Source organism: Choloepus didactylus, chromosome 8 (genome assembly GCF_015220235.1).
Source record: "Choloepus didactylus isolate mChoDid1 chromosome 8, mChoDid1.pri, whole genome shotgun sequence".
Classification (NCBI taxonomy): domain Eukaryota; kingdom Metazoa; phylum Chordata; class Mammalia; order Pilosa; family Megalonychidae; genus Choloepus; species Choloepus didactylus.
Genome location: NC_051314.1, coordinates 140522501 through 140547935, shown reverse-complemented (window position 1 = coordinate 140547935; position 25435 = coordinate 140522501). Strand labels below are relative to the sequence as shown.

The 25435-nt window shown below is 39.2% G+C and overlaps 1 protein-coding gene across 2 annotated transcripts in view; it reads right to left on the bottom strand.

Annotated features, from left to right (window-relative positions):
* CELF2 (CUGBP Elav-like family member 2) overlaps nucleotides 1–25435 on the bottom strand; it is a 637682-nt gene that overhangs the window by 415325 nt on the left and 196922 nt on the right. For both annotated transcript variants that reach the window (XM_037848338.1, XM_037848333.1), the window contains exon 2: nucleotides 9876–9911. Coding sequence is in view for 1 of the 2 variants with exons in the window: in XM_037848333.1 (XP_037704261.1) it covers nucleotides 9876–9911 (36 nt within the window). In the remaining variant the exon portion in view is untranslated. The remainder of the gene's footprint in view (nucleotides 1–9875; nucleotides 9912–25435) is intronic.

The following is a 25435-nucleotide window of genomic DNA, read 5'->3' as shown; positions in this document are numbered from 1 at the left end:
TCACTGGAAGTATAATTTGGAGATGATTTTCCTTTTCTTTGGAAGGCTAATTTGGTGCACTATAATGAATCACGGGCCACCAGGTGTCACTATTGTAGACAGTAACCTGAGTCCAGCCTGTCTGAATCTGGGTGAGGGAGGGTCTCAAATGTGCTATTGTGGCAGTAAAGCAGAATTTCCACTTGTTCACTGGATAATCATGTTCCTAATTGGACCATCTCTTTAGAATCTGGTAGTAGCTCAGCATCACTCCTTAAAGCTACACACCTCCTAAAGCACGGCAAGAAGACGGTTAAGGATGAATAGTCAGGCTTAATGGTAAATTCATTTTCTCTGTTGTGTCACTGCCTCAATTTGGTTTTAATGTAGTGTTTTGCGAGTTTAATGTAGCTTATTTGAACAATGAAAACAACAGAGGATGCTTGAATGGCTCAGGCCCAAAAGGAAACCTGTATATTTGCCAGAAAGGAGAAGGAAAATACCAAGAGATACACTTACAAAACCTAATCTGAAAAGGAAGGTTACCAAGGTTTAAATGAGAATAATTTTTATACATTTATATGCTATCAGCAGCTTGGAAATTCCAAACAACAATGGAGGAGAGTGTTTAAGAAGGTATAAAAACCAGATTAACCTTGAACAGAGAGAGAAACTCTACCGCCTGGATTTTCATTGAAACTCACTAGACAGCAAAATCTGAAACTCTTCAGGGGAGGCAGAAGAGGATTTACTACCAATACATGTTATGTTTTATACCACAGTGTTTTTAAGAAAATATGAGCAAACTGTACTTAACATGGAATTTTATCTTGGTAGCATCCCTTTAAACACAAAAGAAAATGAATTATGTAAGGTTATGAAATAAAATTATTTATCCAAGAGCCCAGGAATTCTCCTTTATCCTGCATTGGCTCTTCTTTCTGAACGGCTGTGTGTGTATGCACGCATGTGTGTGCATGCACGTCCGTGTGTTTTCATTTAGTCCTCTCAAGAAGAGCAACGTTTACATAGCAAATAAGGAATTCTCCTTGCAAAATCATATCTTATACGGAAACCATTTTCTACCCCTTTGCTCTATAAACTCTGAAGATATGAATGCTTCCACAAACAGAATGACTAAAACTCCAATTCTCTATGGTGACAAATTCAGGAAATGGCAGGTTTTACCTTAAAGGAGTTCAACTGTTACACAAAAGCTCTCAAGTGCAAATAATGGAATTCTCAAATTGGGATAAATGTGCTTTTAAAATTTTTTATTTTGATCATTTATTTTAGGTAACACTTGTGGATAATATAGTATGGCTTTGAATTGCAGAGCAGATAAGGAAAATCTAAAAGGAAAAAAAATTAGGGCAGGCCTTTATTAAATTTTAAAGTCTGCTTTTGCTATCCTCTTCTAAAAAGCCAAATAGGGTATCAAAATCTCTAGAGATCACCAGTATAATTTCTTTATCACGTTCCATTTAAAATTTAATTATGCAGTCTACAACAAGGCGAATCTGAGCAGTCTAAGTAGGTCATGCAGTGGATAACTTAATAATACTCTAAAGTTTTCCTTGTAAAGATCGCCTCTTGATAGTCTGTTACACATCACAACACTATATTAGAAAACAAGTGTAATTTAATTCAGTTACTACAGTCTTTTCCATACATCTATAAAGAGGGAAATGTTTTGATTAGGTAATTTGGAAAATTAAGGAAAACCGTGTTACTGATAGAGGTCTCCATGATAGATGGGCAGTTTTTGTGCATACATTTCCTTTGGATAATCATTATTTTCATATATTGTAGTAGGGGCAAGGGAATTTTATATTCGAGGTTTTGGATATTTTGCTTTAAATCATCAATAATCGTTTCACAGCGTGGCAAAAATCTAGTCACTGAATAATTCATATCTGAATTTGAAGTATACATGGCCTGTAGCTTGATGCACTTTCCTTCCCAACATCAAATTTTGACTAGCATGCAACTTTAATTTCCTTAGAGTGAAAAACAAAGGAAACTGTAAGCCCTTTACATGCATCACTTCATTTAATTCTCCAAACAATTGGCCCCATCATTACCCCATTTTAGAGAGGAATAAAATGAGACTAAGAGCAGTTAAGGAATTTACCCAAGGTCACCTGGCTACTAAGTGGCCAAACTGGGATTTGAACACAGGATAGAGTTTTGCCCCAGAGCACACATGCCAAACTTCTCTGCTAGGCTGCTTCTTACTATGCAATATACTGTCTTCTCTTGGACACCGGCATTACCCAAGTCTTGGTCAAAATAATTGGCATAAAGCTAGCATTGTATGGACCACCATAGCAGCTACCATGTGTCATCTGCTGCTATGTTCCAGGCACTGAACTACGCACTTTATGTGGATTATCAGCTCATGGTGACACTGAGATGAGTACTATAATTTTTCCAAATTTCCAAATGAAAAACTGAAACAGAGAGATTTTAAGTAAGCTGCTCAAGTCTACACAATTAAGAAAGGTCAGATGCTGAATTCAAACCCATGGTGCCTGAGCCCAAAGCCCAATCTTTTAACCCCTATGCTAATGCACACTTCACAGCATCAGCTCTGTACAGTGTGGTGGCAGTCATACTTAGGATAATAACTTTCCAGTCAATTAGATCAATTTTTCTGTGTGCCAGATAATATAAAGCAGCAAGGAGAGTTGAAAGGGAGATAAAAGGCAGGACTCGTTTCTACCACACGTTATTATTCAAACATTTATTCATTCATTAAAACAGTTATTCATTCATTCAAACATCTATTCATTCCAATGGTCAAGCACTGATACAAATATACGCCCAGAGTCTATTATATTCCAAACACTGCTAGGCTATGGGGATAAACAATGAATGAAAAATGATGAGATCTCCATGTGTTTCCCACTTATACCACCTCTGCTAAATTACATCATCAGGTGACATAAGAGCTAGGAGACGGGGCTTTGGGGAGCTAACAGCAGGAGAACAAAATCTTGCATGGCAGAGAGGGCTTCATTGAAGAAATGACATCTGAGATGTGTCTAGAAAGGGGCTTGGCAAACTTTTCTACAGTGGTAAATTTTCAGCTTGGCAGGCCATACCATATCTGCCACAACTATTCACCTCTGCTGCTGTAGTGCAAAAATCCACACAGATAATATGTAAACAGATGGACATGATAGAATAAAAATGTATTTACAGGACCAGGTCAGGAGTTGGATTTTGTCTACGGGCTGAGGTTTGCTGACCGGGTCTAGAAGAATGAGTGGGGGTTGTTTGGGGAGGGGAGAAAAAGAGCAGAGAGATGAATAAGTGCAAAGACCCGGAGGCCAGCCCTCAGTTTTCTTATGTCTAAAAAGGGGGCTCACGCAGTCATGAGAATGGAGGCAGGAAAAAGACGGGTTAGGGGAGGGGGTAGATGACAAAAAATTGAGCCTGCAATGACACAATATGGTGATGTGGATGTGTGAGAGAATGGCTGTGTGAGTGCAGAGGGGCTACTTAGAATAGGGTGGTTAAAGGCGGGCTCTCTGAGGAACTAGTAACACCAAGTCACCGACCAAACGAAGATTCAAGGTAGAATGTTTCAGGCAGCGGGAAGTAATACCAAGCAGAGTGTCAGAAAAACAGTGACTGAGAAGGAAAGCAGGAGGCCACGAGGTTGCAGAAGGAGGCTGAGACAGCTCACGGATGCCCTTGAAAGCTAAGATACAGTGCTTTCATTTTATTCCCAGAAATGGGAAACTATTGCACAGTTTTAAGCAAAATAAAAAATAAATAATAATATGGCCTGACTGACGACTTTTCAAAGATCTTTGGTTGCTATGCAGAGAATAAATTGCAAAAGAGGGAGTGGGGAGAGCAGTTAGGAGGGTATTTTAATAGTGCAGGTGGGAATCTATGGTGACTTGGAAAAGAAATGGAGAAAGTGGACAAATTAAATTCCGGAGGTTGAATCAACTAGCATTGCTGATGGATTGTCTGCTAAGTGTGAGAAAAAGGGAAGCACTATAAAATGCCCTCTGGGACTTGGCTGAGCAGTTGAATGCATGGTGGGACAGTGGGTGGGTGCAGGACTCTAGAGTTATCTTTTGACCACTTCAAGTTTAAGAGTATACATTGAAACAGAGATGCCAACTTGGTAGCTTGGGTACTCAGATTTGAAGCTCAAGGGAGAAGTCAGAGCTGGGAACTATTGGCATAAAGATGATTTTTATACCCTGGACCTGGAAGAAATCTCTCTGCATTCTCTCTGCAGGTGAAAAGAGCAATGCCCAAGGAAAATTCTGGGGTGTCTCAACATGTAGAAGTCAAGAAGGGGAGGAAAGAAACCTGGGGTATGTGGAGTCCCAAGAACAGAGAGTATTTCATAGAGGAGGAAATAGTCACTATGTTGAATGCAGCCAAGAGGTCAAATGAGATAACAGAAAAATGCCACTGGGTTTGGTTAGATGGAGGTTGCTGTTGACCTTGGCAAGAACTGTTTAGTGGAATGGAAGGTTCAGAAGCCTGACTGGAGTAGGTTGAGGAGAAAAAGAAAATGTCTACCTGTAGCAGATGCCATTCCTTAGGCACTTAGGAACCATCTTCCCTTCCCTCACCTCCACTCCTACTTTCTTCCTTGCTGGCAGAATATGTCTCCCCCTATAGAGGCCAAACATACCAGAAAACCAATGTCCCCTTCCAAAGGACTTGCATGAGCAAGGGATTCCTCCCTAAAGAAAGAGATGAATGGGAAGAAATGTCTTTCTTCATCGGACATGGTCATGACTTCATGCAATGGCTGGAGCTGCTGCAGTCACCTTGTGAACATGAGGGGCACCATCCCCAACAAGCAGCAGATGGCAGGGAAGAAAGAGAGAATGCACTGAGTCAAATTAACCCTGGGCCTTCCCCAATCCCTTGAATGCTATCTACAAACTCAATCTGCATTTTCCAGTCTGATATAGCTACAGTGCCTTTTGGTACACCTCAGGATTCATGGATATTATAAGAGAAAGTTGGAGCAAGAAAGAATTCAGTCACAAACTCTGAGTGGTTGATGGATTGTAAAAGGTTAGAAGGTGGAGGTCAAGGGCAAGAAGAAGAGAGAATACTTCATTCCACCTGCAAGTGTGTCTCACAGTTGGTGTGCAGTACAGTTGGGCACCAGAAGCAGGAAACTGGTCGGTGTAAGTTACAGAAACAAGTCACCAGAGCTTGTTTTTTATTGTTGGCCATGTAGTAAACCTGAGAGGGGAGGGTTCTGAAGACTGTAAGGTCTGGCTGGGATCCTATGAAGAGAACACTCTTTTGTTCTTTCCCCAAATCCATTCTATATGCCAGATCACCCTCCCCAAAGCACCAGCATTCTCCTGGTATACAGCACTGGCGTAGAAAACCCTTCCCATCAGCCAGTCCAGTTGTGTCTGTCCTCAATCCAACCAGATGGCACCACTTTCTGTTCTCAGCACACATTCCTGCGTCCCCTCCCCTGAGCCTCCATGATGACATCTCTCTGTGTGGGGGACAGCCCCTCCACTGCCACATGTCAAACCTGCCCCATCTGCTCCAGTCCCACTCAGAAGGTCCATTCCTGATGTGCAGCTCGGTTCCTCCAATCAGAGGGAGACTTCCACTCTATGGAATTCCCACAATGACTTTGTGAGTTTACATGTCTCTGCTCCTTCTCTTGGGGCATTAAACACTGTCCATCTAATATTGTGATTATCTGTAACTTCCACACCAGACTGCACTGCTTAAGAGAAGAGATGGAGTCCTGTTGGTTTTCTACAACAGAGTCTACAACCAGACTTAGCATAGAGCTCAATGTTCATTTGTTTAATTAATGAGTATATGATGAATTCTGTATACATTGGCCAGCACCAGACCTGAGTCCCAGGAAAGTTGGGGGTATTACTCTTTCTGAGGGATTGTAAGGAAGAGAGGAAATGTTCATCAGTTCTAATTTATTTAGTAAGAGCTTGGCTTGGAAGCATAGGCATTTTTTATCTCCTAATTTCTATAAGTCTTTCAAAAAAGAGAGTATTTTGTACTGAAGGCAACAAGGAATATGAGCTTCTATTGTCTACCAAAGCCCTCCAGAGGGGACTGAACTTCTAACTGAAAACTATCTAGAGCCACCAGCAGTAAGTGGAGCTGGCAGAATTTACCTAATTTTCTTTGCTTCCACCTTTTAACCTTTGTTGCTACCATACCAGTTCATACTCATGACTGAGAAAAACAGTCAGTCAGAAAGGACAGTCTTCCCTCCCACTAAGCAGAATCTTTTCAGTTCAAATTTCAAATAAGGAAGAGCAATAATTTAATACCAAGATTTCATATGTAAAATTGCAATGGAATGAGTTTTAGCTCCCACAGTCATGCAAACCAAGCAGTTCTATCTTCTTGGTTGAGGGTCTCAAACAATACTCCTCTACACTGGTGTTTTAGGAAGTGGGGCTTCCATTGCTTATACTGAATATACCATCACCCCTACAAATAAGTCATAGGAAAGAGATCAGGTTACTGGATAAAAACACAGGAGAGAAATCAAAGATTTTTCTTGCATCATTTTACTTCAACGTTTGGCACCTGTCCTCACTGGTTTACATTAAAATCTAGATCTAGCAAAAGATAGCACCTGATTTACATGCTTCATTATTTTGAGCTTCTTTTACCAATGCTTCATGTTTCTCTAAAAGCATCCTGACTTCTGGGTGCTGTGCTGTAAGAAATAGCTTGTGAATCTCTATCATATTAGTTAAGATCCTTCTACTATGGTCTATTAAATCCCTTTATTTTCCATACTGTTTATTTTATGTAGAGTAACAGTGGACTACGTTAACAAGGAATTAAAATACTGTCTCTTTTTCAAGCACAGTAGCTAATTTTGCATTATAGCAGTAAAACCGCTATTGCCATAAACCTTGTTTATACCTTTGCTATCCCAAATAAAGTTTTATCTCTATTTAGTCATCACTTATATTAAAACCTCCAGCTTATCAAAATTAATTTAGTGCCTCTGCTCCATTTGAACAATTGGGGGTTTCACTATGATTTAATTAAAGATGCATCTTCCTAATTTAAGTGCTCTCCACCATAACAAAACAAGTCTTGAAAGACATGCTTTTAATGGAAAAAAAATTGTTCGGTGCTAAACTGTCCTTTCCTATAAGCAAAGTGAAAGCAAGGAGTCATATATAAAATTGAAAATGAACATTTTTCATAGTTTAAGAAATGGAACCATGCATCCCATTTCCAAGACACTTCAAGATAAAGAGAACTGCATAAATAGTACATGTAACCAATTTAAATATTTGTTTTAATCCTGGCAACATCGTTGGTTTTAATATTTATAATATAATTACAATGCTTAGTGCATGTTGCTCATAAAATCTAATTTTTTTCTGGTGACATACTATTATTAGGCTTTAATTTCAGCAATGGCAAAAATTCAAAAACACATTTAGGTTATTATTTGTAATGAAAAACAAACCTGGTGCTTGTTTAAGCACCTTGTGCTCATATCTCATTTCAACTTCAAAGCATTTTTAACTACCAGGACACAATCCACTGCTAAATGATTGGTACATTTTCATAGAACATTATCAACCACTAGCCAGCTAGTTTAAATTACTGCCATGTAAAGCAGTTAAAGTTGAAATACTCTACCCTTGTGCAATATTTGTAAATGGCCTTTCGCAAAATTTCCAGGCAGTCAAAGCTAATGAAAACCAAACTATAAAACTGTTATAAAATGCCACTGTCTTCTTTCCCAGCCACATATGGCCAATTAGCTGTTGCCTTGGATTGTGAGCTTCCATTTTTCCTAGATGTCTCAGCATAAGCACTCATTTATGGCTAAAAAGATTAAAAACACTAAGTGTCATGTTCCACCAATCATTAGCCAACAAACAAACAAAATAACTACAGGCGCAACGAGGTACTCCTGGCTCATTTGTACTTTTCTAGTGACAGGCTGAAGAAATCCAAAACAGGGTGCAAGCTAACAGTGGAATGAATTCTACAAGGTTGTACACGCAAGCAAACAAATGCTAGTTAAAGAAATTTCTGGGCACAAAGAGAAGTGTTCATCATTGAACAACTACATTAGTTCATGCTAAGGCTAGGAAGGGAAATAATTGCCAACGGATATGTCCCAAACTTTCCCTGGAAAGAGTCAAAATGAGAACCTTAGGTTACGTCAGAAGCATGATTGAGAAATAAAGGACATTTTATTTTTCACTCCCTTATTACCATTGATCACAACAACTGCAAAATTGCAGTAAGAATAGGATTGTTGGTGCGTTGTTTATTTTCAACATGATTTGACATTAGAGTAACAAAAACCCACAGGAAAAATAAAGTAAGCTAGTTACCAAAATGCCTTCCACCAAATTCAAGAAAAGAGCAGATGCTCCCTGGAGTAATACACCAAATACAACAGGAGAATGTGGAGATTTCAGATATTGCTGCTTGGTATTCACAACAGAGCATCACCTAATAGAATTCAAGGTGCCCCATCAGGGTTCTCAGACATCGAGTAATTTTCATCTGCATGATTACTGCACCATGCGTCTCATTTGACAATACATAGGTGGTCTGTCTTCTCCCCTCACCATTCTGTACAAGTTTGGAAGTCATTCCTCATTCCATTATTTCAGGATTAACTTCTGCACCACAAACACAGGCAGACACACAACTCTCTGTCTTCCTGCAAACGACTGGATGCTCAGAGCTTCACAGGGGACTTTTTGCAGCATTAAAGCACGAAGACAAAGATTCTCAGGGATGCATAAGCCAGAAAACACATATAGTTTTAACCCTGTAAAACTTCCCCCAGGTGAAATGTTTCCTTGGGACATTAGCCAAACAAGTAAGACATATAGTATTTTAAATATTTGGGTCATAGTAAACAGGTTTTTTTTTTTTTTTTTTTTGCCAACATTAATCATGATCCCATAAGCAAAGATTTTCTTTACTTAAAAAACAAGCTAACAAACAAAAAAACCCACCACCACCAAATGTGCTTAACAGGTGGTAATGATATGCATTTTCCAACTCTTCCCTGGTACCCTGCATTATCACATTCTGTTTGCTTTTCTGTTTCCTGTTCTTGAGACACCCTTGACTTCCATTGCCAACCATTCCCAGGCAATACCCCATGACATATTAATTCATTCACAGAGAGTTACACCGCATCTTCTAAGACTAAGCCATGACACTAGGTGCTCTATGAGAAGCCCAGTAAAATTCCTCTTAAAATATCACCATCCTCTTGCTTTCATTTGTCTACTAAACAGTGACAATCCTTCCTCATGGCTACTTGTCTATAACGTGCATCCTGTTATTCATATCGTATTTTATAGAAGGCTTAAATATCAATTCTATTCCTGGTGAGATAATATTACTAAGCATTTATTTCAACGATGACAAGAATTCCAAAACACATTTATATAATCACCAAAACTAAGGTGTAAGCTCTTTATGGGAAGCCCAGGCTTCCTTCATAAATCTATAAATACTTAAATGCAATAACAATAAGGGATAAACTCAAGGCAAAAACAACTCAATGTGTCTTTAGATTGCCAAATTCCCATGCATATAATACAGAGGTAGGGTCTTTATGATTTCTGTGGAGCATAGAGCTCACACGTACACCTCCAAATATACAAGGTAGCTTCAAAGGAAGAAAAATGATTTCTCTGAGTCCTTTATGAAAATTAGCCTCATTTCTTCTTGGTTGCATCATTTCAGTGTGACTTACACGCAGTTTTTCCATGTATATAGTGAAATACAAGATCTTAAAATTTGAAGTGAATGGAAGAAAATAAGAACCCCTTCAAGGGCCATTCACAGTTCTTCCAGTGTGCATCAAAATTTAGAGTAAGCAAAACCAGCTTGCTTACCTTGGTAGACTTCCAGCTAATTCTGTGGCTGTGTCTCTGTAGGAGAAAAAGAAGATAATTAAGATTAGCTTCTTCTGGTAAGTTATAAAAATGTGTTTAATATTATATACCATAATACAATGCACCAAGATATTCCAGTATCATGTGTGTGAAGAACATACTGTATATGCAGCTGTTTAGAAATTTAAAAATGTCTACTCATATTTCTGATTAATCTCCATAAACACGTGAATTGTTACTTTCATAGTAAATTTTATGTACATGCCAAATATCTGTCTCTGCTTCCTGCTGATAGAACTTAGCTGAGTTTAATACAGTAACATGAAAAAAAAATGTACAACAGAAGGAACATAGGAGAGAAAAAAATCCCAAACCATCAATTAGATATTTGCCAATTAAACAAACCACCCATATTCACTTTCCAAGAATCATTTAGGAACAAATTCTTTTGAGGATATTTCTATGTGTCAATGATCTCTGTCACCTGAGGTCTGTGAAGGGACACGTGCAGCACAAATTCCAACTCTTTTAGTCTCAAATTGCTGTTTTCTGTTTTTTTATTTTTATTTTTTTTTATTTTAATGCTCAACCATTCAGGCTTGTGGAAGGCAGATACCACCAGAATTCAAATGGCACAAAAGAAACTCACTAATGAAATGCTCTTGAACACATTAATATAAAAGGCCAGAGGCAAATCTCACAACTGATTTAAGGCCACTTTTTCTTAATTGCAATATCTTGTCTTTCAGTCAGAGATTGAGATTATGGAGAATAGGGAGCAGGAAGAGGAAATAGAGGCTTTATGTTAAGATATTTTGAAAGTGGATGAGCACTCAACTGTAGGCTGGGAAATTAAAGATATAATTGTTAGGCACGGTGGTGCATAATCTTGATAGGGTCATATAAGCTCTTTAAGAATCTCATTAAAAATCTGAGCACCCCCCCTAGATAAAAATAATGGTATGCTTATTGCTAAGGGCTGAAATTTAACCCCCCAAAAGATATCTGAAATCCTAACCCTCGTAACTGTGAATGTAACCTCATTTGGATATATGGCCTTTGTAGATGGAATTAGATAAGTTAAAATGAAGTCATACTGGAGTAGGGTGGGCCCTTAATTCAATATTATTCATGACCTCAAAAGAAAAGGAGAGACACAGAGAGGCACAGAGAGAAGACAGCCATGTGACCATGGATGCAGAGCTTGAAATGATGTGGCTATAAGCCAACGACTGCCAGCAAACCACCAGAAGCTAGGAAAAGGCCAGCAATTTTCCCCTACAGATTTCACAGGAAGTTTGGCTCTGCTGACACATTGATTTTGGACCTCTAGACTCCAAAACTGTGAGACAGTACATTCCTGTTGCTTTTTTTGGTACTTTGTTATGGCAGCCTTAGTAAACTGAGACACATACATATAGAACATGGTATCCAATTATAAGTGGTTCCCAGACCTCTTAAAGCTAATATGTCAATCCTAGGTTAAGAATGTCAGCCTTAAGCTAAACTTTCTTTTCTCATCTTGACAATCCAAATAAAGGACTTTCTCTCCATTGCCAGCATTGGGAACTCCCTCCCTCCACTTACTGTCTGTGTCAAGACCTGGGCACCTTAGGGAAATGCCGGGAAAGCCACTGCTCCCTTCAAAAAATGAATGACTCCAAGTTTAGCTCCCCACAGGAAGGCCCTTTCCTAACTAATCACAAATTAAACCTTGCCTTTGATTGCCACAGAAATTGGCTTTTTTTGGAAAGCTTCCATTCCTTCAGCAAAACCACAGTTGAAGGCAACTACACTCCTGAATGTTTCACACACACTCATCTCTTCCAAGAATTCAGTGCCTGTATAAAAAATTTCTCTTTCCAAACAGAACCTGGGATGATGGGTTCTCAGCTAAGAAGCACACACCCCCCATTACACTTATAGAAACAGAAATATCTTTTAAATGTTTATTATTTATCACTTTACCACTTGAGATCAACACATATTAGGAGTCAACGCATATTTGTTCAATTTATCAGGAATGAATTAATCAACTTTTCTGATCTTGTTGTTCTTGAGGACCAGACTTGAACATGGTCCTCAACTATTTTTTCTTTATAGTCTTTTATTTCCTTATAATTTTATTGAAATATATTCACATACCATACAATCATCCAAAGTGTGCAATCAGTGGTTCACAGTATCATCTTATAGTGTGCATTCATCACCACAATTTTTGAACATTTTCATTACTCAAAAAAAAAAAAAGAAATAAAAAGAAAAAGAAAAGTAAAAAAGAAAATCCAAAACAACCCACTCCCCATCACTCTTACTGTTCATTTACTTTTTTGTCCCCATTTTTATACTCATCTGTCCATATACTGGATAAAGGCAGTGTGAGCCACAAGGTTTTCTACAATCACACAGTCACACCATAAAAGCCATATAGTTATACACTCATCTTCAAGAAACAAGGCTCCTGGGTTGCATTTCAACACTTTGAAGTATTTCCTTCCAGCTATTTGAATACACTAAAAATCTAAAAGGGATATCTATATAATGCATAAGAATAACCTCCAGAATGACCTCTCAACTCTATTTGAAATCTCTCAGCCACAGAAGTTTTATTTTGTTTCATTTCTCTTCCCCCTTTTGGTTAAGAAGGCTTTCTCAACCCCTTGATACCAGGGACTTATCCTATGCTGCCAAGGAGATTACACCCCTGGGAGTCATGTCCCATGTAAGGGGGGTGGCAGTGAGTCCACCTGCCAAGTTGGCTTCTCTAGAGAAAGGGGCCACATCTGAGCTACAAAAGAGGTTCCCTGCAGGTGACTCTCAGGCACAGTTATAAGCAGGCTTAGCCTCTTCTTTACAGTAACAAGCTTCATAAGGGTAAGCCCCAAGAGTGAGGGCTTGGCCTACTAAATCAGTAGTCCCCAATGTCTGCAAGAATATAATGAATTCCCCAGGTGGGAAAATTTAATATTTCCAGGTTTTTCCCCAGTCCCTCAAGGGGGCTTTTCAAATAGTTTTTTTTTATCCTCTGGCCAAATTACTCTATGGTTGCACATTAACCTGTAAAAACAAACCAGATCTCACTCCCTATTCAAGGTTCCATGTAATTATGGTGTTTGAATAAACTGACCCATACAAGTTAAATTATATAGAATGCTGCCAAAAATAAAGGTTTTCCACCAAATAAACATCTCTACTTTGGTCTCACACAGAAGTTGAAGTTTTAAAACACAGTCAAAATCATCCTCTACCCTTTAGTCTGATTTACCTTAGTCCTAACCAAGTCCATTTCATTCATATCTCTAATTGAAGTCTGATCTCTTTTTCAGCCTCTTTAACATTTGCTGTATGGGGTAATGTTGACATTCATAGCTACTGAACTCTAGCTCTGAGTCTTGGATGTCACACAGATACCCAAAGTTCCAGGGACCAACCAGGTTACACACAAGAGCTCAGGATCTCAGAATCTAGAAATAACCATTACCACTCAGGAATAGAAGTAACTGCTGTAAGAGCTTGCAATCTAGGAAACATTACAAAAAGCCTTCCCCTGATAACTTTGTCTATAGTCTTCTAATTCTTTATTTTTGCTTTCCAGGTTATACCTATTATAATATTAGGAGTCCCTGGTCTCTTTTAAAACCATGCTGGGCATACATTCTATAAATCTATTTAAATCACTGCCTTGCTAAACTTCTGCACTCTATTGACATTTGGGGACAGATAATTCTTCATGGTGGGGGTTGTCCTGTGTATTGTAAGATGTTCAGCAGCATCCCTAGCCTCTCCCCACTAGTTGCCAGTTACAACCACCCCCAAATTGAGACTACCAAAAATGTCTCCAGGCATTGCTAAATGCCCCCGAGAGCAAAACTGCATTAAAGCAATAGAATACAAGTGCCCACAATTGACCTCCATTTTAAGTGCTTCCTGGATTAGCCAACATTCTATATTCCCATGGAAAAACAAGGTGACCGAGTTCCTCTCCAGACGGCCTGTCCCATTTTGGATCCCACCACCAAAGTATGTGTGCTTACCAGGAGTATGCTCTGTTTGTTCCCCAACCTACTAATGGTAGCAGGACTCATTATAATTTTGTAATTTTGCAATTTAATTAAGCATACGTAAAATCGATGAAACTTGAGTTTGGAAAATGACAGGTAGTTACAGAAAAACTGCCCTTGAATTAGGATTATGGGCAAGATAACTATAAATATTGTGGGGAAAAGACATGGGTTATACAAGTATTTGTTTTTGTTCAACTGGAAAAATGAACCAGAAATTTCTAGATGGTGCATGACAAGTGTGATTTCTGCAAGAAAGAATGCAGGACTCTATTCACCAGACCCACACACTCAAAGAAAGGAGTTGGTGCTATTTTTACAGCCAAAGACAGATGCTGGAGAAAAAATCATATTTCTCATATATTAAGTATGAGCAGGGTAAAAGTATGCTTTACACAACCATTCACTCAAAAATTTACATTGGAGTTATAGACACTCCTTGAGAGGAGAAGTAATTTTTGATGAGCATGGATGAATGGATGAACTTGGTTTAAATAATAAAATGTTACCTAAAAAATCTGATGATGCTGTTGGGCTGCAAAGATTAAAAGAATATATACACAAAGAAAAAAAATCACTATATTTATCTGTGGCATTGCAAGTAGACCCATAAATCAATTACCATTTTTGATATCAGCAAATCAACCAATACTAGAGCTTTCAGAATGATGACGTGTTCATTTCTGCTTGTCTACTGTGACTAGTGAATAATCTGAATTATTTATATTTTTTCCCATGAATTTATACCTTTTATAAAAAAAATATTGAGGGAAATAAATGTAGCAAAATATACTGTGCTCCGTCATCACCTAACTGACAGAAGTTAAAGGTGACACAAAGATTATGTTTTCTCATTGAACTTTTATGGGTCACAGCATCCATTAGTAGCATTGCTTCCTAAGGACCAAACATCTTCATCACCGACAAAAATTTATTCATCCAACATATTCACTAAGCACTTAGTATATATTTAGCACAGACAGTGCTGGGGGCTTTGAGAGACATCAAGGTGAATTTGATCTTGAATCTTCTTTCAAGTATTAAGACTCCAGTAAAGGATATTAAATAAAGTATATAATGATGAACATATCTTAATTTTTCCACTACTGAATTCTCTTCCAAGTCAAAGACCACATCGTATCCAAAATTTTGAATACTTTATGCCTGGCACACACCAGACATTCAATAAATTTAAGTGTAATAGAACCATTAAACATTCTCTACTTGCTGCTAATTCTAGTCTCTTAAATTCATTTAAAAAATGCCTATTGTAGGTATAGCAGTATTCTACGTTTAATTGCACTAATTTCCTTTCCTTAGTTATCATTACCCAAGATAATCTGATTTCAAGAAGAGAGCTGGATGCTTAAAACTGAATGAAAACAATGATGAAAAAAAGACAAAGCAAAAATTATGTTCCAAGAAAGAAAATTGTCATAGGAGCTAAGTAGCAGATGGGAATGATGAAAGGTGTGCATTTCAGATAAGTTGCATATTCTTTTTACCCTTGGGGTTTCTATGTCCCAGAATGTAATAATAATGCTGCCCTTTGCTCAGCATTGCTGCATGTGGTCATCCATGTGAACCAACCGGAAAGTTCTCTGCAAATGTGAAGTTGTGCAAAAAATTCAATTTCATCAAAGGCAAAAAAAAAAAAAAAAAAGAAGAGACAAGTATCTTTCAATAGCAGACAGATGCCCCATGTACATTACACAGTTTTTATAGACTATTTAGCATTCCTTAGAAATATCTTTAATATTAAATATGTAGAACATTTGCCAATGCACAGTGTAAAGCTCTTATCAGCTGTCTAAAATAACACTCTTCTTCATCATCTCCTGTCCTTCCCCATTCCTGAGCTATGCAAACAGTTCTTTTTTTAGGAAGTGTTGAAGCAAGAGTACACCATCTATTTCTGTACAACTTGCCAGTTTCCAAAATTAGCTGACAACTATAAAACAGAGGACATGAGCCCACCTCCATCCCCCATGCATGATAAATATTTCTAATTGACTCTTTCCAAAATAACAAAGGTTTTATTTAATGTTAAAATACATTTTATTTTTATTGCCTGTCCTACATCTGATTTAATGTTCTGACTGTAGAAGGACTGAGGTTTTCTTTATTTTAATTAAGAGAAAAAGTAACATAGTCAAGTATTATAGTCAAGTCTTGAAGTCAAGCAGACAGTTATTTTTTCTTTTTTTTCCTCGCCCAACTTGGGGTAAATTGTGACCCTTTAAAGTTGGACCTACTTCCAAATAATACATAGAAAATTAACTTAAAGGCATCATTACAAATCCATATATTAATTCAGGGCAGTTGACTTTTTTCTTATAGGGTGAGTCTTAGCTCTGGGAAATCCAAAACACTGTAGAGATTAAAGTATCTTCTCTTAAAAAAAAAAAAAAGAAAAAGAAAGACCAGAGATCACTCTTCCTTCATTGTTCTGACTTTCCTTCTAATTTTTTTTTTTTAATCACATTTTATGTTCTCTCTTTAGTTTGGATCTTCTTTATTTCTTTTCTCCTCTTTTGTCTCTCCTCCTTAATTTTCACTCACATGATTAAAATATCAAAATGTGTGTCTGTATATAAACACAATCAATTATTCTCCCAGGATGAAATCTACACCCAAACACACACAAACACACACACATATAAAATAGCTAATATTTGTTGGGTTCCAGTTACAATTCTATGCCATTTACATGTGTTCACTCATTCCATCTTTATAAAAATCCCATGAAGTATGTACTATCACTAAACCATGCGATAGATGAGTTAAAAAGAGATGCAGAGATGTTCAGCAACTTCCCAAGGCCTGACAGCTAGGAGAGGAAGAGCTGGGATTCGATCCCCGACTTTCCGGCTCCAGAGCCCATGTCATAATCTCCAAGTTATATCACTACTCATTATATACAAGATACAGATACTTTACATATATCATACATTCATTCATTCATCCTGGGCTCTGGTTTACAGCCATGCACAAAAACATGGTATCATTGAAGAACTTTACATTCCAGAGAGGGAAGCTAGACAATAAACAAAATAAGCAAAAAAATATTTATTTCCACCTGACATAGAAAATGTAATGAAGAAGAATGAAGGAACGTAAGGGGATAGATAGGTGTAGAAAGTAATAGCAGGGTCGGGAGGTTGCATATAATGCAATCCGGGAAGGGTTTTCCAAAACGTGACCAAGTGCATATGTGACTGCATTTAACACCGAAAACCACCCCCACCTTAGATTCAGATGCCACTTCTCTCCTTTGCACTATTTTATTTTGCCTATCCCTCTTTCCAGCAAATGTTCACACAGCACCCACTGCTTAAAGCAGACAGTACTAGATGCTGCTATGGTTAAAAAAAGACACACACACTAGGCAGACTGGATCAGTACCTTCCAAAGGTTGACAAACTTGAAGGGGGAGACGAGAACCTTCGATAAACTCTCCGAGTTGCTTAGATAACCGTGGGTTTGGACAAGAGGCACTTCACATCACTATAGAGGCCAGCCTCTCAGACCCACTCCTGTCCAGAAGCAAAGGAAATGTTAGCTGGCAGCAGTCACAGAAGGAGTCCTGCCTCCAGACCCCCTTCAAGAGAGGCCCCACTCCTTAGTGATCACCCGTTAGATCGAGCTCAGGAATGAAATCTCCGGGACCTCTCGGTTGGGAAAGTAAAGTCTGCAAGGCAGATGTTCTCTTTAGACCACTCAATACACCTTGGGGTGGAACTGTCTGCCGAGATCCACTTCCGGGGGCCGTGTCCACTGAATCCCTCGATGAACACTCAGTGATGTGCTGGGGGGTGTTTGAAACCAAGGTCCTATGTCTGCTTGGAGGCAGGCACACAACCTGAGTTGTCAGTTAAGATTCATTTTCTTACCTCGGGTCAACAAAAGCTGGCCGGTATGGCTTCTTCCTGATCAGCTTTCATAATCATTTTGGGAACTCCTTCTCAGAGTCCTTGCTACGATTTTATTTGGTGCAAGATTTATTCCTGTTATTTTAGAATTCCTTATATCAAACAGCCATGGATGTGTGTCTTTGTCTGCGTCCTTGTGCTCAAGTGCCTTGGAAATAAAATTGCCAAAGATTTCTCTTAATCAACTGCAAGAAAGTCCCTCTGGGCCTGCCTGCCATTTGTAAGGGAAGCCACTGTTCAGTGCCACTGCTGTCCCCTCGTCATTTCGAGATGGTGCTACAGCCTTCTGCTTTCTTTTCAAAAATATCAACTTGACACTTAGCTGAGGAGGCCACCTAAGAGGATGCCTGTCCTTTTCACTGCCAGTGGCATTAGGAGGCAGAAGTCTGGAGGCACACTTGGGTTTACCTCTTAATTGTCATATTCTTTAGGCTCTGTGACTCTGTCAGTTAAATCACGTGATCCCTAAGCACCTCAACCAGCCATTAGCAGCAATTCCTGCTCATTAAAACACACTTATTTAGACCAAAGCAATGGCAAGTGTAACCTGCCCTGGAGGACAGTCATCCAGCCCAGAAACGGTTTCATTTACCACCTTCTACACTTAGAGAAAGAAAGAAAAAGAAAAAACAGACAATGCACATGTAAGGCTTTGTGTGTGTGTTTCTTTAAAGCTTTGTTAACAAAATGATATCTCTCGAAGGAAAAAAATAAAGTATATTTTCTTCAACTACTACGTTTCTGCAAGGGAGTGGGTAATCACTTTATTAAACGACCCCTACAGTTAATAGACTATTAACTGTTCTAACTTTCCTAAGTGTGCTTTTTAAAGGGGATATACCTATAATTATTAATAAAAGTTTTTCTTTGATAAACCCATTTAAAAGGATGCCCATTTTGCGATAACGCTTAATTTTCCTCTATTAGTTCCCAGAGACATAATATTACTGCTAAGTCCATCCTAATTAGAGAAAATCATCTCCATTCATGAAAGTTTCCGGATCAGTTGGGATTTGTAAATACCAGTCCACATTACAATGTTTGACTAATGGCCTAATCCATTAACCATCAAGTATTGGTACTAAAACCATTAAAATTTATTAATTCATTTAGTGGATATTTATATAACTCCTACTATGTGCCCAGGGTTATGTGCTGGGAATTAAGCAGTAAATTAAATAAACATGGCTCCTTCTCTCCTGGAGTTGACCATCTAGTGGGGAAGACAAAGCAACAAATCCTGATGCCAATGGACACATCATTATAAACAGGAGGATGAGATCTTTTCCACTCTCATCCCATAGATCCCCTTCTGGGCAGGCAGGGAATGGGTCTGGGAGAAGACAAATCCAGAAAGATGTCATTAGCATAACAACGTTGAAGTCAGAGTTGGCCAAGTAGACAATATGGCAAGAGGAGGGCTACTTTGTGATATAGAAGCTCCCCTTTCCAAGACTAAAAGACAAACACCATTGCCTTCCAGGAGGAGCACAGTCTAGGATGGAGAGTGGTCTGGGGGAAGGGGGCAGAGGATGTAAGGCAGTGTTGGATCATGCGGAAGGGAGGGAAGAGAGATGGCTTACCAGAGAAAGAGGGGGGCTTTTGACAGCCAGATACATAAGGAAGTGGACTGAGGTGTGAAGTCCAGTATGGAGTGAAGGGATTTGATGAAAACAATAAAGGCATGGGTTACCCAGCTCCCGGACTTCTGGTGTGTGGTAGTTTGAAACTGTTATGTACCCCAGAAAAGGCCATGTGTTTTTAATCCATCCCTGTGGGGACAGATCTATTGTGGGTGGGACCTTTGATTAAGTTGTTTCAATTGAGATGTGACCCAGCCCATTTAAGATGGATCTTAAGCCTTTACTGGAGTCCTTTATAAAAGGATAAAAGGCAGAGGTATTTGGAGAGAGCAGAGAGAGAGAAATGCCCCGGAGATGCTAAGAGACAACCTATGGATGCTCAGAGAGAAAGCCACCAGAATCAGAAGCTGGAAACAATGGAACCCAGGAGCAAAGGACCAGCAGCTGTCAGCCCTGTGCCTTGCTATCTGACAGAGGAAACCTGGATGCCAGCAGCCTGTCTTCAGAGAAGGTATCCTTTTGTTTATGCCTTAATTTGGATATTTTCATGGCCTTAGAATTGTAACTTAATAAATCCCCATTTTAAAAAACCAACCTGTTTCTGGTATATTGCATTCTGACAACTTTAGCAAACTGAAACATGGTGTGTTCCAGATCAACTACGAGTCATATTCCTGCTTCCTGATATACAGCCCACCCATCCACAGGCCCTGCCAAGGGCTCAGGTGAGGTGTTCTGCAGTTGGGAAACATGACCCAGTTGAAGATACTGAGTATTTTCCCCTTATTTTGCTTTTCTTCTTCTTCAAAAATAAAAATGTACCAGAAATTGCGTCCAAGCTGACTCTGGTCATAGACATGAAATCTCTCAGCTGCCAGCCACAGAAGCAGAAAAGAAATAAATGTTGTCCTGGTGTCTTTTGGGAGGACTTGGGTTTTTTAAGAATGGCGGCTATAAAAACATAATAAAATGGCCTTAAAGAACCCACTTCTCTTCTTCAATAGTGTAGACATTTAAAAAACAAAACAAAACAAAACTCATTTATAGTGTCCTCGGAGAACACAGGAAGATTATACTACCCGCATTTCACAGAAGAGTGAAGGGTGGCTCCAAGAGTTTCCACAGTTTGTCATAAAGCAGTCAGCTCAGGAGACCTGCCTCCAGACGTTCTGGCCATAAAGGCAGAAACCCAGAACTTGATTCGAGTTCTGAGCATAGAAGAAGGAACAAGATGAACATTTTCCCTTTTAGGGACAACTTCACCCTTCTTAAATTAACCCATTTGAAATAACACTACTTCGAGAGCTACCTGCAGAGGGGTAGTTAATGCTATTTTATATCCTTCAAATTTTCCAGGTTGCTTGTTGGACCCTGCTGGGTAAATTAAATGTGGTATTCATCATTACCTCTGAAAATTCAAACCTGTATTTAACCGAGGTGGGTCATGTCCAAATCTCTCATTTAACAATCTCCACCAGGCCCTTTTTGTGGCAATGGGAATTCTGAACCAACCCCAGATGAAATCTACAACCTTCAGCACATTCACAGATGACAGTTTTATCATTATAGTCTCACACACACACACACACACACACATACACACACACACACAATAAAATAAAACCAACAGAAATGGAATCAAGAGTAAAAGAGCTAAATTATAGATAACAGAATATTCATAAAACTATACCTCATCTCATGAATGTGGGTGCAGTGTCTGCATGCCAGGATTTCGTTAGCCATTGGTGATATTCAGCATATTGCAATTGAGTGCAATTATAGTTAGCTATAATTAAGAACAATTACAGCTTTTATTTCTCTACTTGTTCTTTAAAAGCACATTTGTAATAAAACTTTTTTTAAAAAGGTGAAGAATATAATTATACATCCTTATAACGTCTCAAATAATTAGTTTGACTAAAGTTTCTTCTGGAACAATTTTCATTTTAACTGTCATATCTGCCATTTATACTCAATGGAACATACTTTAAAAAAATTCCATCATTAACCTTTGTCACCCCATATAGCTGTATATGAATTATTGGTACAAATTGAAGGTTTCAGTATTTAAATCACCAGGGCCTGTTGCAAGCCATAAATTTTTTTCCTCTTTTATTTGTGTGTGTCTTTTAGTAAGAAAAGAAATGCTGTTTTTGTAGAGTATGTTTTCTTGCTCAAGAGTTTTGGGAAAAAAAGTGCTTATGTTAGAAAGGTATGTTCTCTACTTTGTATACTACAGAACCCTGCCTCTTTGTTCACGTAAATTTTATTTACTGCATATTTAAGCAGTGCCCAAACTGTGAGAAGTTTCTGGATTGTACCAGATCGGTCTCTCAGTTGGTAACTCATGGAACAGTGGTCATTATCAGCCTAATAGGATCAGTGCCTAATTAGGGTCAGTGAAACGTTACCTTCTCCTAACTCTGGGCTCTGAACACAGTTCCAGTTTTTCACTGTCTGTCTCCCCTGCTAGACTACAGATTCCACGAGGGCAGGGGCTTACTCTGTCTTGTTCATCTCTATCAACAAGATGCAGAACAGTGAGTGGCTGGTGCAAAGAAAGCCCTCAGTAAATTGAATATGTTGAAGCAATGAAGAGAAATCTTTTCAGGTCTTTCCCAGTTGTGTTGGGAACACTTGAAAATTAACCACCTGAATGGCTTTGAAGATGGAAGGAAATGAGGTAATACAGCTCTGGAAATTAAGGACATTTTCACGGCTTATCCAATTGAATCAGCAGTCCTGGGAAAGAAATTGTTAGACAAAGTCTGTGCACCCTGGGGACAGGGACTTGGCACAGATAACCTTTTAAGGTCCTTTGTAACCTTAATGTTACCCAATTGCTTACCTAACCTGGGCCAAATCTTCATGCCAATTAACATAAGGCTAAAAAGGGCATATGTAGTAATCAGTAGTAATCCTGTGCACAGGATAGACTATTCATGTCAAAGATTCTAGTACACTGAGAAATTGCTGTTACCAAAAAATGCTCTCAATATTCAAAATACTGACACAGATTTGGGTAGAATTTATACGATGAAATCTAACATTTTTTCTGTAACAGCCACCAATGACTACATACTATGTTTCAATCATTTTGCTTAGCACGTGACAGAAATTACCTCTTTTACTCTCCATGACACCAATTAAATAGTTATAATTACGCCCATTTTTCAGATAAGGAAACTGAGGCAAGTACTTTTGAACCCAGGCCCGCCTGACTCTAAAATACACAATTAAAACAAGAAACAAAACAAAACATAGTTAATCATTGTCAGAGGACACCAGAAAGAGGATGGTGATTTGGGTGGTTTCCACCTACCCCTATACGAAGGGCAGAAGGAGAGAAACAGGGATCCAAGAAGAAAGTTTCACCCCTCTCTTTACTTATAGAGCTATACGGTTTTACCCAGCTTGTCTCTCAGGCATACATACTTTCATGAAAAACGTGTGTTTGTGTCGGAGGTATTGAGAGCTAGCACGGAGGTAAATGACATTGCAGCCTCCACTCTCCGGGTAGGGTTTAAGGTTAAGAGGCAGTTACAGCTGATTTTGGGGTCCACCCTTGCTCAAATGCACCAGATGCATGTACAAGGCATAGCTGTCTATACTGGAAACAGCTTAAAGGCCCATCAGTAGGGTTATGACTAAATAAATTGAAAAAAGTACATGCAGCAGTCAGAAAATATAGGGTCCATTTCTATGTTCCAAAGTGAATCGAATTCCAGGTCATGTCGAGTGATAAAAAGAACAGGTGGCAGAACAATATGTTCAGTGTAACCATGTGTATAGTCAAAATTTTAAAAAAAAGAAACATTGAGAATAGGGTGTTCCGTGGGTGCCACTGCCCGTGGACGTGTGGAAGCGCAGGACGCGCGGCAGCGGCGCCCGCGGGGAAATGGGCACAGAAACCCGCAGTCTTACACACAAACCTGCTTATCAAGGGGCCACTGACCTGCCCGGGGGTTCGGGGTGGGCGGAGTGACTGTCAGGATGGCAGCGGGCTGGCTCTCTGGCGACCGAGGTGCGGGAGCCTCTCCCCGGGGCGCCTGGGACGCCGCCTCACCGGGCCCGCGGCTGCGGCTGGGGCAGGTCCAGCCACACCGCCAGCGCGTCCTCATGCTCGCGGGCATCCCCGGAGGATCCGGCAGCAGCTGCCGCGCCCCGCGATGGCTCCGGGTCACTGCGCACCCGGCCCCTCGCCTCTAGGGGGCGCCGTGCACCAAGCGCGGAGCGCCCCCTGCAGGTGGCCGGCACCCTCGGCTCCACCCCTCGCCTGGGGCCCCCGGTGGTGGGGGATGTTGGGCAGGCTGCAGAGGGGGTACGGTCACCTGTTGTGTGAAGTCCAATTTTTATACATTTGAGTCATCTTTAGATGCTCTCAGGAGGCTTTCTATTTAAAGGAGCCCTTTGGGGACTCTTTTTGCCAAGAGTGCGATCGACCTCCTCTCTATTCGGTTTAGAAATTTGCATTTTCATAAATTGGGTTTGCTTATTGGAAGGTTTCATAATTAACCTCATTCTCTGAAGTAAATGTTAAGAAGAAAGCAAGGAGGTATTTCTATTCATAAAAAATTAAGTCCTAGATGACAGATGTGGCCTAGGTTATACATCTAGTGATTCTCTTTTTCAACTAACATCTTGGGAGTAGACAAGTCAGCATTTTATAAGATGATAGACTGGTGGCAAACCCTGGGGTCCTACAAATATCACAGAAAAGTTGTAAAAATAAATCCAAATGGGACAATCTCACCAAAAATGCCAAAGGAACATCACGTAGCTTACATGAATAGTCAGGGCCAGTCTTACCAAGATTAGGAAAATTTATAAGGAAACTTCAAGAACATTCTCACTTGCTCCTCACTAACCTCCCAGAACTTTTCTCTAATAGTTGACTTCCTCTCTCTCTCTCTTCTCTTTCTCATAGCTTCTTTACTGAGGTTTAGTTCATATACAATAACTGGATATACTTAACTATAGGATGATAAATTTTGGCATACACACAAGCACACACACACACACACATACACATCTGGAAAACCATTGGCACGATCAAGATAATGAACATACCCATCAAGGAATCCCAAGTTTCCTTCTCACTTTTTGTAAACCCTTCTTTCCTCCCTTTCCCTGCCCACCAAGTAAACACATATCTGCCTTTTGTCACTCTACATTACTTTGCATTTCCCAGAATTTTATATAAATAAATTTACACAGTGTGTGTTTTGGGTCTGTCTTCTTTCAGCATAATTATTTTGAGATACATCCATGGTGTATCCTATAACAATAGTTCATTCCTTTTCATTGGTGAATGGCAACATTCCATTGCACAGATGTATCACAATTTGTTTATCTATTCTCTTGTTGATGGACATTTGGGTTGTTTCCAGTATTGGACTATTTCAAAGAAAGCTTCTCTGAACATTCAAATACATGTCTTTATATGAGCATATGATTTCTTTTCTCTTGGGTAAACACCTGAGAGTGGAGGTGGCATACATGGTAAGCGTAGATTTAACTTTTTAAAACACTGCCAAACTGTTTTCTAAATTTAACTTCCCACTAGTGGTGTATGAGATTTCCAGTACTTCCACATTTCCTACCATCATTTGGAATAATCAGTTTTTAAAATTGCAGCCATTTTAATAGGTGTGCAGTGGTAGCTCTTTGTAGCTTTAATTTGCATTTCCCTAATGACTAATAATGTTAAGAATCTTTCCAAGTGCTTCTTTGATATCCATATATTTTCTTTGGTGAAGTGCCATTCAAATCTTTTTGCCCTATCCGCTGCCCCTACTCTTTTAAATTGGGTTGTTTTCTTATTGTTGATTTTTGGAAGGTCTTTGTATATTCTGGATACAATTCCTTTATCAGATACCTGATTTACAAATAGTTTCTCCCAGTCTGTGGTTTGTCTTTCAAAGAGAAGAAAAAAATTTTTATGTATGTTTTGATATACTCTAATTTACCAACATTTGGATCAT